The sequence below is a fragment of the Ceratosolen solmsi genome, unplaced genomic scaffold (assembly GCF_000503995.2).
Source record: "Ceratosolen solmsi marchali unplaced genomic scaffold, CerSol_1.0 scaffold63, whole genome shotgun sequence".
Taxonomy (NCBI): domain Eukaryota; kingdom Metazoa; phylum Arthropoda; class Insecta; order Hymenoptera; family Agaonidae; genus Ceratosolen; species Ceratosolen solmsi.
Window position 1 is genome coordinate 1171179 of NW_011948437.1, and position 18155 is coordinate 1189333.

Sequence of the window (18155 nt, forward strand, 5' to 3'; positions counted from 1 at the left end):
CCTGCTGAAAAAACTCAATGGCAAACACCTCGTCTTAGCTCATTTTGGTTAGCTAGAAAAAAAAAGACGCTGCCGGTCCCCTCACAGCGTTTGCAAACGTCGTGGCACGGGAATAATCCGGTCGTACGCGCCCGAAACGGTTCGCGACTCCTATTGGTTATGAGAACGAGCTGCCGACGCCGACGCCGACGCCGACGCCGACGCCGACTCCGACACTGGGGACCTTGACACGTTTTAGGGGCTGAGCTGCGCATATACATACCGGGAAGCGGGAAAGGGATCCTGAGGCGGTGAAACCGGGTCACTGAGTGCAAGGACAAAACGAGTTCAGGTTACTGGGACTCCAATCCATGAGACGAGCGTATAGTTCAGGGTCGTGACATACGCGCGCACGCATACGAAAGCTCTCACTTTTTCTTTCCTTTCTCACTCCCTCACCAACACACAATATATATGTACTTATCTATCTGTCTATCCATCTGCCTCGCTCTCTCTCTGTATCTCTCTGTCTGTCTTCCTGTATATACGTATACATACATATATATATATATATATATATATATATATATATACATATCTCTTACCGGCTACTCATTCTTTCCAACTTGAGAATATCAGATTCAATGCGACGCTTTTTTCTACATCTTCTGTTCTATTCAATTTCCAGGAGAAATTAGTTTTTTCCTTTCCTTGCTTCACTCCAAGATAAAGCTTTCTTTCTTACATTTCTATGCCCCTGTCATATACCAGTGGATATGAGAAATATAGTTTATGCTTTTCTATATTTCATTGATAATTGTTAGATATTTCGTGTATCTTTAACAGAATTATTTATTTCACATGGAGAAAAAAGGCAAAGTTTTACATAACATTTTATGCTATTTTATAAGAAAATTATTAAGAAGGAATTTCTTATCGATAGAGTAATAATTTAAAAAAAAAGAAAAATGTGTCATATATAAGTCGATTGTGATGAAAAGATCTTTCTCTACTTTTGTATTTGAAATTACTATTAATATATGTAAAAGATTTAGATAAAAATACTGGACACCTTTTTTACTTATATGTTTATGAAGAAAATTAAATATAAGTCATAATGATATAAACATATAATGATCAATTAAATATTAAAAGAATTTCTTTAACAATTACATATCGCATGTAAAATAGTGTTAGTTAAAAATTTTATCCCATTAATTTATATACGTACAGTGCAGTGCTTAATTGTAGAATATCAACAAATTAATAAATTTTACAAATAGCTTATTTTATTATCTGAATTTTGTTGAATTTACTGATAAATTTAATAATAAAAAAACAGCTTACAGTAATTTATATTATTTATCATTATTCACTAAACATTAGACTTTATTCCAAAAGAATTATTATAAAACATTTACAAAATATAATTATATTCTCTTTTTTATATAAAACTATCAAGTAGATCATTCAAATTATTCAACTTATCCCAATCAATAACATATAATGACTCAATGAAGTTGTAATTTAATAACAGGATCATTATTATATAAAGTACAAATTAGTGCAAACATTTACAACAAACAAACTTACAGCCCTTAAAATTTATACTATAACAATACTATAAATATTCATGAATACTACCAAATATGTCAACATAACATAACATTTTAATCAAATTTTCTACTTATACACTTATGAATAAAGTACTCATAAATATCTATTATTCTATTATAATTTTACGGTAAAATAACTAAAGTCAGACATCTGATCACACATTAAGTCTCACAACTGAGACGACTTTGCAATGACATTCTTGATCGCGTACCATGCATTGTTTATAATTAAAGATGAGTGGAAGATATTAAAATGCTAGAAAACATCGATTCTCAAGATTCGCTTTTATTGTTTCCGCAACTGCTGCCCCATTTCTCGCACTACCTTCATTTACCGAACTTTAAAAAAACGATGAACCACAGCAAACATAAAAATAGCATAGATTTAAATAGCCATGCCCGAAGCGTGAATATGATTTACTTGTAAAGGATTTTTGAATAATCGCAAGCTGAAACGCGAAAAGTAGGGAAAAGCACAAAACCAATTGCCCTAAACAATAAGAAAAATAATATGTGTGCATGTGCTCGATATCGAGTGGGTGAACAACTTCTTCGATAAACATAAAAAGCACATTTTGAGTTAATCGGAAAAAAATATAACATTATGTAAATTATCATAATACAGGTTTATTGATTCATTCCAGGTCTTTCAAAAAATTCAAATAAAAAGACATGCGTTCCTCGGATTTATTTTTTCAAAAAAAGTCTTACACGATAACAGTATTTTTAAAAACGAGTTACTTTCAGTTAAGCACAACATGCTATTAATAAATCGATTTTTAAAACTTGATAAATAATGTAAATAATTCGAAGGAAAAATACACAATATCTATATAATAAATGTTGTTTTAATAAATAATGTAATAATAATAATATACCGATTCTATACAACGTAGCATTAGATTCACATATTTAGTTAATATTAATTACATAAAGTTCTTTTCAATTTGTCAAAATTAACTGTATTTATTAATTTAGTATGGCAATAAAACTTTACGGTTTCTAATTTATTATCGCTAATTTTAAATCAATATTTTATAATAATTATTATGTTTTTCTTTATAATATTTTTGTATACATCAAAAAATATCAACAATTCCGTTATATTATTTATTTATATTAAAATTATATTATTTATATTTATATAATTTATATTATTTATATTAAAATATTAACATTTACGTTATATAAAAACAATAAATTTTAATATATTATTAATTTTGTTAAATTTATTTTATTTTATTTAATTCTTAAAGTAAAATTATATGTTTTTTTTTCACAATCTTAAATGAAATCTTATTTATTCTATAAAACTTCAATACTTTTACAAACTAAGCATATAATAAATTTCTTTGTTTTAATTAATGTAAGAATTATTCCCTTATTGATCCTTTAATTTATTCAAACTAAATTATTTCATTAAGTTTGAAAAAATGTATAATCGCTCTAATACATTCACAGTTCTACTCCAAATTAAGATATTAACTTAATATAATTTTTTTTTTAATTTATAAGTTATTATTTTAAATATTTCCAAAGAATGAAAAACTTAAATATCGCTAACTTAGATTTGAAAATCTTTTTATTAAGATTCCATTTATGCTATTATAATTATTATTATATTTTTATAAAAGTAAATATTCAATATGTTTTAATTAAAAATTGAGTATATTCATAAGTTATAGAGTAGTTTATAATTTTTAGATTCCGCATGATCATTTGACATATAATTATTCATGAAAAATACATATCAGTGCGATTTAATGCAGATATACTGTTTTCATCTACATACTGTATCATCTAGATATAAATATACATTTAAATTATGCATTATGATCATTGGTATTAATATTGTCTCCTAATAAATTTTCAGAAAATAATGTTTAAGTAAATGTAAAAGTGGAACGTGTAATATATAAAAAGTGTTAACTGTTTCGTATAATTTAGTTCGTTTTCAGCTGATATTGATGAATATCAGTAATAAATACTTAAACCGAGACATTAAATTTATTTTCTACTATTCGTTCAATAAATAAACGTATATGCATTTTACAATAATATCGACTTTAAATTTTGACAAAAGAACATTGTAAGAATCTATATATATTTAACTATGTCACCCATATATTTAATATTCTGATATTCCTTAAATATATAAAAATAAATAAATCAGAGTTAATTCAAATTATTAAAATACATTCCATAAAATAGAGAGCTATTTTTATAAAAAGTTATGATCCTTACGAATTATATATTCCCTTATAATATGTTAACAATAAATTTAATTTCCATAAATCTCCTTTTGAAATAAGATTGGTAAATATGAATTTAATTTTCAATGATTTATAATCCATAAGATTTTATACAATTTGTAAAAGATATTTTACATGAAAAAAAAATTTGAAATTCCAAAAACGTAATAATTAAATAATTAAAAATTAAAAAAAAGACTTAATTAAGTTATGCAAATTCATAATCCATGAATTATCTTCAAGTAAAAATGAGCTCTTTAAGTCATAATCGACATAAATATTTAAGTAGTTAAAATTTCTCCCTTAGCATTTAAATTTATTCATTTTCTAATTTTTGCAACGTTCGCGCAGATTTAACTTAAAGTCTTTTAACATATAGATTGCTATAATTAAGTGTATTTAAAAGTTTTAATAATGATTATGCAAATAGAAATTCAAATGCATATTTATTAGTAATGAAATTGTGAAAATATTTTATTTAAATGCTTTTAGAATAATTATTGTAACTATTACTGACTACTAAGATATATTGAAATAAATTTGTTTTGAAATTTTAAATAAATTTATACTAATTAAAAATATTCGTCATTCATACTATAACAATTTTTTCACAATGAATAATATATAATGGAAATTTCATTTAAATAATTAATATATGTCATTCGCTAGTATTGACAAAATAATTGTAAAAATAGTAGTTTATTTAAAAAAATAATATTCACATTAAATGATATTGAAATAGAATAGATTTATTATACATAAAGTAGAACCTTATATTTATTAAAATATCCTTTGCACAAGAAATATCAATTTTATTTATTATATAAGAGTAATTATATATATTAAAAAAAAAATACTTTTGGAATACCATGTTAATTTAATTTTATTAATTTATTAGAAATATGAAAATCTTACGTATATTATTTGCGAGATTTATTTTGACTCAAAATTAATGATAATTTTATCTTTTTTTATAGAATGTTATGTTATGTTGTATACATCATGCGAAATATAAAAAATTTAAATAATAAATAGTAATGTCAAATTTTCTGCTTTCGAAATGGAAATAATATGCCATAAGCACTGTAGAATAATCTGATATATCTGACAAATATCACAATAATGTGACGATACATTCAATGGAACATTATACTTGTATCATATATCTGAATAATTACTATTATTAAACAAGTTATATTAAGAAAAATTGCAATTCACTTAGAGCAAGTCAATAAAATGTCTTAGTTTACAGAATAATATATTTACAACCAGACATGAAACTCGATAATTCAATATACATTGTGATAGTGTAAAAATAATAAATTATTAAGGAAATGAATTAGTTATGTAATATTCAATGTAGTAATTTTCATGCAATCCAATACTAATAACATCAGTGTATTTTATTTGTTAAGAATTTTTTAAGCATAATTATAGTTATGTTTTAATGATATTTATAAATATGTATTAAAACATATACTATATATTCTATTGATATACTACAATAATGCTCAACTATTTATATAAAGACTAAAAATACTAATTATTTTATAAAAAATGTTACGTCAATGTGAAAAAAGTAGAAATAAAATTTTTCCAAAAATCATATATATATTGTTTTATAAATATATATGTTTTTAAATTTAGATTTAAAGAGAAAAGCCTACCGATATACTTATTTCATTATAATTTTTAAAATATATTAGGAATATTTCTGCATGTTTAATATATCGCCTATATTCTTATTTGATGACAAATACGTTATTTACATATAAATATTGATATATAGTAATAATTTCTATTGTTATCTAATATTACATATAATAATGTATGCAAGATTAAAAAATATTTTGTGAACTTACTTATGTCAAATCTACTCGCTCATGCTGAATTGAATTATTCTGAGAACTTTCAATGCTCATCAGAAATTTATAATAAATAGCTTCATCCACATATATTGTAAATAAATTAATCATTGAATATAGCTTTCCATGGACCTTGAAAATTTTCAATAACCGAATTGCATTGAATTTTAAATCATAATTATTATCTCATAGCGAATAAGTAGGTCATATTCTCAAATAAATAAAGACGGGAAATTTAGATATGAAATAGTAAGTTTTACTCAGCCATTACACATGATCTCGAACTTGTGTGATTGGAAGCTTCGGATAAAGCTTCGGATTTACCTATTATTTTAAAATCTGCGATCGGTAAATCATTCGAGATGTGGTATACCACGTCCCCGTCAATCGATCTCACCGATATTTTTGAATAACCTACATTTTTGACTCCACTAAGCTTTCTCAGAGAGTCCACGAGGAATATCTTAAAGTAACTGGAGCAAGGTCAACCTCAAGCAAAGCGACTCGCTTTTTGACAGATGCATCGTTTCGGTCGCGCTAAGGCATCGAGAAATTTCGCGGATTGACGCTACCGGGGCTAAATATCGAGCTTTACGACTTATGCGATTAATGCTTCAAGTTTTCACGTTGTTCATTGAAGGAATAAAAATTGTGATCTCCCCCTCCCCCAAAGAATAAGAAGCATTTTAATTTCTCATTTGTTATTTACATTTAATTTATAGAAGCGAAATTACTCGTAGTAAACAATACTTTTACTTATGACTATTTTACGTGTTTATTAATAATTAATGGCCACGAGTACAGTAATGAATAATTAAATTATAATTATATTAAATATATACGGTCATACGGTTAACAATGTTAAATTTATTCGCATTATTGCATTACAGTATATGTTTTCTAGTATCACAGTATTCAACAGTATTAGCAGTATTAAATATCATTAACTTAGTAAACGGTAATTTAGCTATTAATAGTCAAAGTATATTATTCCTTGGAAATAAATATATTAGGCTTTCATTCATATTGATTACCAGACCATTTTAGAAACGCACTAGAAATTTAAGTAATCAATTGACCCAATTATAAATTATAAAATACAATAAATAATCAATTGTTGTATTGAAATTTTGTAACTTGTCTAGTTAAATTCATATCAAATGGCAAATTGCTTCACCGAGGTAAGATCATACTTATACTATATTATTAACTTATCAATCATTCGCCATACATTTTATATTTTATACTTAAGAGCACTTAATGCCATCTTTAGGTTGAATATTATTATACAGGATTTGTGACAAAAGTCACTTTATCGTTGCCAATAAGCGATCAAAAAGTTAAAAAAAAAGCTGTAAATGCAGAAAAAATATACAACTTGGAGATGGCATAATGAGCAAATATTTTAAATACATTGATAAATGCCCGTATCGAATAATCGATATTTATGCAAAATAAAAAATGTCTATATAGGGATTGAAAAGTGAAGGGATTTTATAAGTCCTTTGACATAATTTTCAGCGGCTCGTGTTACGAGGGCCAATGGCAGAATGGCAAACGACACGGTCTCGGCATGGAGACGAGGGGTCGTTGGTTATACCGGGGTGAGTGGACGCAGGGCTTCAAAGGTCGCTACGGGGTAAGACAATCGACGACATCCACCGCGAAATACGAGGGAACGTGGTCGAGTGGCCTCCAGGATGGCTACGGGTCCGAAACATACGCCGACAGTGGTCAGTATTATCTGGATATTTTTATTTTTTTTGCCTACGACTGCATCGACGGTTATTCGACACCGACACCAGCGATTTCGGCTACTTTCCATAGACAAACCAATTCCTCGTGCATTAATTCAATTCACTTTAATGATTGATCTGGTGTTAATAAGCAGCATAATGAGATTGTGCATCGAATTGGTAAAAAATGTTATAATGTTCGGTACATTATAATTCTTTTTTTTCTTTTCTTTTCTTTTTTTTTTTTTTTTTTTTTTTTTTTTTCATTATTGCTCGTTTTTATAAAATAATTTTGAATGTATATATAATGGGTATGTACATTGGCGAGAGAGAATATCGCTAAACTTTCACGAATACTTGAAAGAACATCGCGGAATTCCCCTGCGCGAATGAAGGAGTAAGAGCCGAGCCATACATTGATTAAAAGCGAGTGCTATGTAAATAAATCGTATGGGGTTGGTTAAGGCTCGTGATTTATATGTGTATGTGACTTGGATCTGAATAAATAAACGACATATTTAATTCTGACATAGACGTGCGTGCAAGCATTCGTACAAGTTTGATGTTTCTTTACACGAATCACAAGAGGAATGCGTCGATATTACTATCCGATTGAATTTACGATTGAGTTTACGATTGAATATAAATTATAAATTTTTCTGATAAAATAATTATTCCATTAATTATTATCTATTCATTTCATTATTTCAATACAATTTATTTATTTATAAATTATTCAAAATTATAAGTAATTATATTTTTACATCTTTTTGTAATTATTTATAATATTATAGTTATACGCATAAAATGCATAAAATAGTAAATCAATGAATAGATTTGTTGTATGTAAAGATAAAAAAAAAAGTAATAATAACAGTTTAATTAACGGTAGAAAGAAGTACGGAAAATTAAAATTAAAATAAGCATATTTTTTCCGTAGTAGTTGATAACCTTTCTTTTCCAAAGAAAAAAGATAAAGAAAGAAATAGTTCGGTGTTGCTATACGAAGCCTGGCTAATTGGCTTATCAATGCTCATTTGACCAACAGATACAAAAATTTACAAAACTACAAAGCCATAATATTTGCAATTATCATTATCAGTCATTCATCAACAAAAGTAAGAATATATTTATTTCACTCATTTCTGTAAAAAGACAATCGTCACTACACGTGCTAAATCCCGGCAATGAATATTGCTTTTATTTATAAATATCAATGTACCGGCTGCGAACAGAGCTCTTTAAACACTCGAAACGGCGATCAAAGCTATCAAGTGAAAAGATCAATTCAATCTAACTCTCAAATTAAAAATTCTGCTGTGATCATGAATAATGAAGCATAAAATCTGTAAGCATCGAATATACCAATGGAATTTTCATGCACAGTTGCTTGTGGTAGCCTTTGTGATACAAAAAATTTTTATTTTCTGATGTTATAGAATGTAGATGAAAATAGATTAAAAGGATAATGGAAGGATAATTCAAAAGAATTTAATCGATTAATTACCCAACACAACAAAAAGCCTGAAAAATAGTTTTTCCATACTTTTATGAATTATGCATATTTTAAGATAATTAAAATAGTTTTGAACATATATAAACATTTTAATTGTACTATAAATAAATGGTTCTTATCCGTATTTTATAAGACTTTAAAATTTATTTCTAATTTTGATAGATTATCTCACTGCTCACTAACAGTCTTATCTTGTAACTAAATCTCTAAGTGTAATATAAATATATGTGTGTGTGTGTGTGTGTGTGTGTGTGTGTGTGTGTGTATGTATGTATATGGATTGAGCATAAATATTAGAGAAAATTGTTTGATCGAATTTAACTTTTTCCCAATGTAATGGGACTACAATTTTGAAATATTATCATTTATCATGAAAGCAAAAATTGATTTTTAAAATTGAAAATATTACTGTATCGCTTATTTATATGGATAGTTTATATGGATTTTAAACATAAATCTGCAAATATATATCTTGGAATTAGAAAAGCTAATATCACTAATTTTAAAAATGAATAATGATTGAAATTATTAAAAATTGCTGAATAATGGCGACCAATTACCTCACAAATTAATATTGAGAATTTTAGTCGGAATGATGATCAAAATCATGTCAAATACAAATACATCGGATTTTTTCGTATATCCCAAATAAAACTCAGATCAAACAATTCGCAGGTCATCGGCTGCAGACGTCGCGGCGCCCTTTCAATCTCAATGCGCCTGCGCACATGTAAAATAGCTCAAACTTTCTCACCACTGCAATTTTATTATTGCATCTATTTCTGATTGCCTCTGTCTATATGTACGCGACCAAAAATTGTAAATTTCCATTATAGATATCTTGTAGATCTTGATAAAAACATTTATGCGTCTGCTTTCAACGAGTTTCAGTTTGAAAATGGAATTAGGGATTATCGCTCTACTCTTTCACTATTTATTTATTCTTTTCCTTATACTTACACTAAAGATCACTGTATTATTTTACTTTCATCCCGTTTTATGTTGATTTATATTTTGCTATTTATTTTGTTCTAGATTTATCACTTCCTTAAAGTATATTAATATATAAGTGTCTACTAGTTGTTTATAATGTTTTAAATCTGATTTAATATTACATTTATTTCATATTAATTTTTTACTTTTATTCTCATTAAGTTTAATAAATTATTAATAGGGAAAATATCGTTAAAATTTATTAAGTATAGATAATTCATCACATTTTTTACTTTATTAAGCAATAAATATATATATACGTAAATTTAAAGAATATAGTAATTCTAATTATTTTTATAGTATTTAATAACGTTGGCTTTGTCAAAAGTTCAGTACCGTAATAGAGCAAAGCAGGCGAAGGGCATATTTCACAGTCACCTTTTATAACTATTATAACTACTTTAGCTAGCTGATCCCCTCCCCTCCCGCTAAACGAATGCCAAAGGCGTTCAACTCCTTGACGTTTGCGAATAAATCGAATAAATTCTGCCAAGCTACAGCTGGACCTCTTGCCCATATTTCGAATTCGAAGGCATCCCTCAGTTAAGAGGAGATCGAACCCTTTGTTAAGATTCGCCACCAGATAAGAGAGTCGCTAGTTCTAAGCGCCCGTTACCGAAATACCCACGCGTGTCTAATGCCCAACAACGTCGACGCCAACATCCGCGGCTTCGATTTTCACACACGCAGATACATATACGCGTGCACTTATACACTGAGCCAACAGCCTCTTTGGTCGTGCTATTTCAGGCGGACCCGAGGCTGGGGAAGGCAGACCCCCGGAATTCACGCTGAGCCTGCTTGGGTGCGCGAATCGAAGCTGATTAGATTTCCCGGTACTGCGAACGCTGTGCGTGTACATACGTGCGTGCACGCATGATTGATATAGAGAAAGAGAATAAGAGAGCGAGAGAGAGAGAGAGAGAGAGAGAGAGAGAGAGAAGAAAGCAGATACGACTAATCTGGAAGCAAACGCCAGGGCGGTGTGAAAAAGACCAGGAATTATTACAACTGTTGTGGGCGAAACGATGTTTTTACAAAGATCCGATTTCTAGACTTAAATTCTTGGAGGATTAGCCAAAAATCTCCAAGAGTCTTATATAAATTAAAGCACACTCTACTCTCTTGTCCTTCTTTAGATCAGCGCGTATACTTGTCACTTATTCTAGCACAGTTTATCCTATTTAATAATTTTACAGTAAAGTATAATCAATTAATTAATTATTTTCTTTCTATTAAAAATAACATTCTCAATGAAATCTATAATTTTGTACAATTCTTTTATAATACAATTTTTTATCGCAAAAGTGAATTTTAATTTATTTAGTTTTTTTTTTTTCTTAATTTACGTATAAAATTTTCGGTAAAACTATTTATAAACTTTAATATTTATGAAGTAAAAATTGGTTATAAATTGTAAGATTATCTTAATTTTTTAGGTATATATCATTAATTCAAGTATATCATTTTATAGAAAAAGTTTATGTCATAACGCTCGGAGACATTTCTTTACAAATTATAAATAATATCGAATAACAGAATCAGAATTCATAATACTGCTTAAATATTGTTGTATACGTTCATGGTATTATTTATTTGCTTATCATTGTTATTATATAAACACAATATGTACACTCAGAATTTATATAAAATTTTATTAAATGCATTTGATGCGTTTATTTTTGTATCATATTGAATTTCAGGTATTATCTACCACCAAGATTTAACAAATTTTTCGTTGCCAATCATCCATTTAAAATCATAACAACTGACACATTTAAAATCGTGTCATTTTTCGCCAAATGTCGAATATGTAATTTCTTCGTTAATTAGAGAATGCTGACGTATTTTATAATAAAGTCATAAATTGCCCTGAATGATTTCATTTATTTCATATTAATATTAACCACTTTTTAATGATATTCAATTTTATTAACAAATTTATTAATTATTCATAATATTTATATTTTTATTTTAGATAATAGTATTTGATATTTATAATTATGTTCATTCATTATGTAAATGAATTTTTAAGTATATATTCAAAAATAAAATAATTTACATTAACCTTTAAATATTTCGAATGTATGTGAAGTCCGTCATTATTAAACTAAAATATTATGATTCATGATAGATAATTGGTTATAATATATCAAAAAAAAAAAAAAAAAAAAAAAAAAAAAAAATTTAATTATTAATCAGTTACAAGAAAACATATAAACAATAAAACATAAAATTTTAATAAATTAATATTTTTTCGATATGGATTGTAACAAAATATTAAATGATAAATGTTAAGTCGAGTTTAAACATACAATATCAAAAAACACGGAGATCAAGGACCGATATAATTCCTTTGTAACATTATATACTTTATGTAAACAAAAAATAATACATTTCAAAATATAATTAATAATAATATAATATCGTATAACTAATATTTTTTAATTAATGACTAAAGTGTTTTACTCAACTTTTAGGATACGGACTTAAACTTATTTCTAATAAAGTAATCAATGAAAATTAGGCATGTAATCTAACAATAATGTAAAATTGTATTTATTATTTATTCTAAATAATAATGATCAAATTATTTAGAGTTCAAAATGGTCAATCGACCTTGTACATGCGCACGCGTTTGCATGACCCGATTTTATGCCATCATTCGCCCTTTGTAAAATTAAAAATAATTATTTTCTAAATTTTTATATTTTTAACATAAATATTGAATAATGCGTTTCCAATTTTCATTTACACGAATTTAAAAGGAATTCTATTTCTTCAAGAAAAAAGAAAGATCTTACAACACAGAAGTCTATGAAAAAATTATTCCTATGAAAATTTCATTTCTCTTTACTTTAGCTTAACTATTACTTTAAAGTTAGATGCATTTATTCTATTGTTATCGAGAAAAACATAAATTTCACTTTCTAATAAATCTAATCCATTTGAAATAAATTAATAGAATTGGAGTATTTGTCACTGTAATAAATAGACAAACATTATATGAAGAGTCTTGCGGTATTTATATTTTAATTGAAATTAATCGTTATTATGTATCTCTTAAATTATATCTTCGAGATGTATATTAAATTTTTCGGATAAATTATTTAGTATTAAAATTTTTTCTTCCCTTATTCAAATATATTTTTACGCTAAATAAACATTAAAGATACAAATATGAATATGTACAATTAGCATTTTATATAAAATTTAATAATAGCTTGATATTTATTAATAATCGTTAGAAAATTCAAATATTTAATATAATAATTTTTTTACTATAAATATATATGTGTACTTTCATCTTGTATTTACGGTTTATTTATACACATGATCACCTATGTTCAAATTTGATGTATTACTCTAATATCTATAATATTGAACATATTTATTATTTTTTGTAAAATTTAAAAGTATTATATATGCAAAAATAAATAAATAATAAAATTCATTTAGTTATGTATGTATATTACGAATTATTATTAAAAATAAAACTTAACTTAAATATCTTATGGTTCAATATGCTTTTACAATTAAATAAAACAGCGTAAATCAGTCAGCATATAAATTAATCTATATTTGCATTTTTTTTTTCAATAGCTTTATAATAATCTAATGATAATGAAAAAATTAAAAACATTAAATAATATTGATAACAAAAGTGAATTACTTTTACAATTATTATTTTTAAAAAAAAAAAATTTCACATTGGTAGATAAAGATAAATTCAAAATGTAATGTAAAGACTTATAGAAGTGGAGGTATTTTTCTTCTAGAATATTGACTATTTTTTTTATACAAAAAGAAGATTGAGAAGTAAATTTTCTGTGATATTGATGCGAATCATCATTTTATACTTATTCTCACTGGATGTTATTTTTCATTTATGACTCCTAACGCAGTACAAATTAATATCAAATTAAAACATTTATTATAAAAAGATATTTCCCACGATTCTTGTAATCGTAATTTCATTAGTTAAAAGATTTTGAGAAGCGAATGAAATTTATCGAGCAACTAGGTTATATCTTATTTTAGTAAAATAGTTAATCAAATAAATGAGTTAGGACGTATTATCTTCCATTATTTTACTGTAATAACATGCGCAATTATTTATTTATATCGACATTTTAAATTATATTCTTGGGATTACTTAATTATTGTTCATACCTAAATTAATTTATCATTATGTGTTTAGAAAGTTTTCCTTTGATAAAATTAGAAATTTAAATAAAGTTTCTAAATTTACTCTAGAAACTTGGATGAATTAAATTTAAATAGAAAATAGAAAATACGAAAGAAAACAGAAATATTCCTTATTCAGAATTCATATATGTGTGCGTGTGTGTGTGTGTGTGTGTGTGTGTGTGTGTGTGTGTGTGTGTGTGTGTGTGTGTGTGACAAGGCCATCAAATATAATTCAATAAATGTAAAATATACTTTTGCTAAACTTAATTTTCATGATACGATTTATCAATAAATAATCATTAAACAGTATTGTAAAATTATAAGATTTTCTTTATTGACAAAATAATTAAAATTACATAAAATTACGTGCTTATAATATTACCTTTAATTTGAGACTGATTTTAACATTTCATCACCAACTGATAACTAGTTTTGTTTAAGCAAACAAAAGTTTGTTTTTACTTTAAACAAAAAAAAAAGAAAAAAAAATAGATTAGAACAAAATCATAATGAAATATTTACATTTTTTCATAGTATCATATGATTAAAATTTAAACTCTGGTATTATCACATTTACTCAACAGTAAATATTATTTTAATAATAAAACCAATAATCATTATATCTTTATAAAACCAATGAATTCACTTAAAATATACTAAAAGTACTTCTAAGAAATACGAAATAGACAGTCAAAATTTTGATGCAAGTACATCGATGGTGGTAAAATAGATGCTTAAAGAAGAAAATTTTTTTCATACAAACTGTTTTCGCGAGACTAGCACAAGCTGACCTCAATATTCTATCTTGCGCGGGTGCAGTAGAAGCTCCAATTCACTACAACTCGACCCTCAAGAAACAGAAAGACAGAGAGAAAGACGGATTTCTCGATTCACACGTGCCAATTCGTATCATCAGAAATGAACGACCATGAGATAATTGAAGCAGTTTTTCTATAACTTCAACATTCCCAATTTATTTTATGATAAAATCTTACAGTACTACATGTTCAAATTTATAATAGTTCGTAGTTTAAATGAAATTGAAAAGGAGAAAGTCATTTTATAGCTATACCCATTTGTCTTCGGGGTTTAGCATTATCATACGTATATATATATATATATATATATATATAGAGAAGACTTATTACATATTATGCTTGTGCGGAGTACTAAAAATAAATTAATAAAAGCTTGCAAGCGCTGGAGGAATTGAAACGATTCGTGCTCGATGTACGAATGAGATTTTCGAAATTTCCAATACTTGCTTAACTAGTCCGATACATTATACATTAAAATCTATAGTAAATACAAAAGAATAAACAAACCAATATTATGTTAATTATGATATTGAGAATTAAATATTTAAAAAATGACGAAAGGCTAATTGTTTGCAAATAAAGATATGAAGCATAAACAATATCATAAACGTAAAAATGTTTGAATTGTACAACTTCATATTGTATTGATTGATAAATATGAGGAAACAAAAAATTTATGTCCATTATATTTATATATTTGAAGATGTCGAATATCGAAGAACTTTAGAATATAAATAATTTAAAAATAATTTGAGCGTTAACTCTTTTTTTTCTCATTTTTTTCTTCTTCTTCTTTTCTTCAAAAGTTTTTCAAGAATTTTAAAACAAAAGCTAAGTTTAAACGATTAATGATGAATGTGACGCTATGTTTGTCCATAAAAGTACAAAATCAAAATAAATTATCTTTTTATAGTTTTTGAATTAATGTTATATATAAAAAGCAAAACTTACAAACTGAGCAATATAATGCGAAGCAACTTCCGGCGAAATAACGTATTTATAAATATAAAAATCTATTTTCCACCGAACGAAAATTATACGTAAAATAGAAAAGAAAAATACAGTTTGAAATGTGTAGTAGACACACAAGTAATATACCCTTTGACTTTTATTCTCATCAAAATCTTTTCAGCTATAGGTTTGTCGAGTCCGCAAAAATATAGATTCGTTTTATTGCCGGCAGTAAAATTTATTGCTCATTGAAAAATCCAATTCATTTAGCATCTATATAAACGAGACCTTCTATTACGATGTGATCCGCGTAAATAATTGCCGTCACTGGCCGCCCTGCTGCTATGTATCTCATTCTGACTCAGAGGCACATTTTCGAACACAAGTTTATGTAGAGTTTGAAATGGAAAACGAACGGTGGTTCATAAACTCGAGGTTAAGTTCTAACGAAATCTGGAGCATTTTTAGACTGCTGGGATCTCACAGTCATTGTGGAATGTCTTGGAAAACCATCGATTTGGATATCTTTTCATTCTTTTTTTTTTTTTTTTTTTTTTTTTTTTTTTTTTTTTTTTGAAATGGTCATTGATAAATTGCGATCAGTTTTTACGAATATAATTTGGCCTGCCCAATTAAACAATATATTTGTCATAATAAGTGAAGTATAACTTCCGGGATCGAGTCATCTATTGATTAAAGCTTTCATAATCTATAAATATGTTGATTCTCATTATTATACATTTAACTTTTAAAAATAATACAGCTATTATTATATGTTGTAAAACATAAAGTTATAAAAATACAAATTTATCAATATTGATACGTCAAACATTTGAAATTTCTTCGTATTGCGACTGATTAATTATTCGTATTATATATTATTTATCCACACTTTAATTTACATTGGAACATGTTTTGTAAGCTTGAGAACAATTTGTCATTACTGGGATTAATATAATTGCATGCATATTAAACTTACTCAAAATTAATTTTTATCAATTTAAGAAAGTTGTAGAGTACGAGATTATGTTTTCAAATTTTTATTTCGACTAGGTTATATGCATTTATTACATATTTATTCATAGGATCAAATGAATTAAGCTTTCGCTAATATGACGGTTTTTCTATTCTATTCATAAGAATTTTGTCATTGTCATTGAATTTGACGTAGAAAAGTATTACATTAAAATATATGAAATATGTAATGTTTTTAAAAAAGCTGGGTTTATTTGTCACTTTAATTTCTTAAAATAAGGCGACTAAATTGAAAATTAGTTGCTCAAGAAAAACACCATTATGTTGAGCTGAATTCTTTATTTGTTATTATATTCAAAGATAAAAGTAACAGTATGAGTTATTGTTTTCTTCTTCATCTATTTTTCACGTGTTCTTCTATCGAAAGTAAAATAACAATCGAATGATAATTCTAAAAAAAAAAAAGAAAGAAAAACCGCCCGTGTTTAAGACGAAATGTACAATTACCACGTTTAAATAATATTTTTCTATATTTATTTCATGGAGCTTGTTCTTAAATTTATGGAATTCACATACTCCAACTCGATAAATACAATAAGAAAATACAAACGATTGCATTGATACTTTAAAATGCGCATATTGTTTACTGATCGATCAACAATGGGCTAGATGAGCGGATTTTCCAAACATGCTTAAAGACTATTTACAATTGAAACAAAAACGTAAATATAATGTTCGGTGTTGCAACACCGATGCTGATAGTATCTGAACGAACGGAAAGAACGCGACGTGTTTATGTTTGCGTGTAAATATATATATAGCTCACAGCTGGAAATTGTTCGCAGGAACGTATCAAGGACAATGGTTACGAGGTATGCGACACGGTTACGGAGTGCGGGCGAGCGCGCCTTTCGGTCTCGCATCGCATTACAAGTCCGGGAAGCAGGTTAGGGCGTCGTTGACGTCCCTGAGAAGTACCGAGGGTGCTCCAGGAACGGCACCGACGCCCGAGCCGACCGATAGGCGAGATCGCCGCGTCGACGATAGCAGAGGAGGCTTCGTGCTCAAAGCGAGGAGCGACGATCCGCCCGCCAGGCGGAAGAGTCTTACGGAAAAATCCCTGAAAAAGGGTATCCTCGCAGTAAGTATTCTCCACTCCAAAACTTCATCGAACGCCAATAACGTCGCGTCCGATATCGAAACACCACTTCCAAAGCTTGCCTTTTTTTTTCTTTTTTTTTTCTTCTTTTCTTATCCTTTTAA

At 27.0% G+C, this 18155-nt stretch overlaps 1 protein-coding gene across 1 annotated transcript in view; it reads left to right on the forward strand.

The window, feature by feature from the left end:
* LOC105365215 (junctophilin-1) overlaps positions 1-18155 on the forward strand; it is a 40790-nt gene that overhangs the window by 2992 nt on the left and 19643 nt on the right. The window contains exons 2-3 of the mRNA XM_011503322.1: positions 7234-7445; positions 17738-18033. Of these exons, the coding sequence (XP_011501624.1) occupies positions 7234-7445; positions 17738-18033 (508 nt within the window). The remainder of the gene's footprint in view (positions 1-7233; positions 7446-17737; positions 18034-18155) is intronic.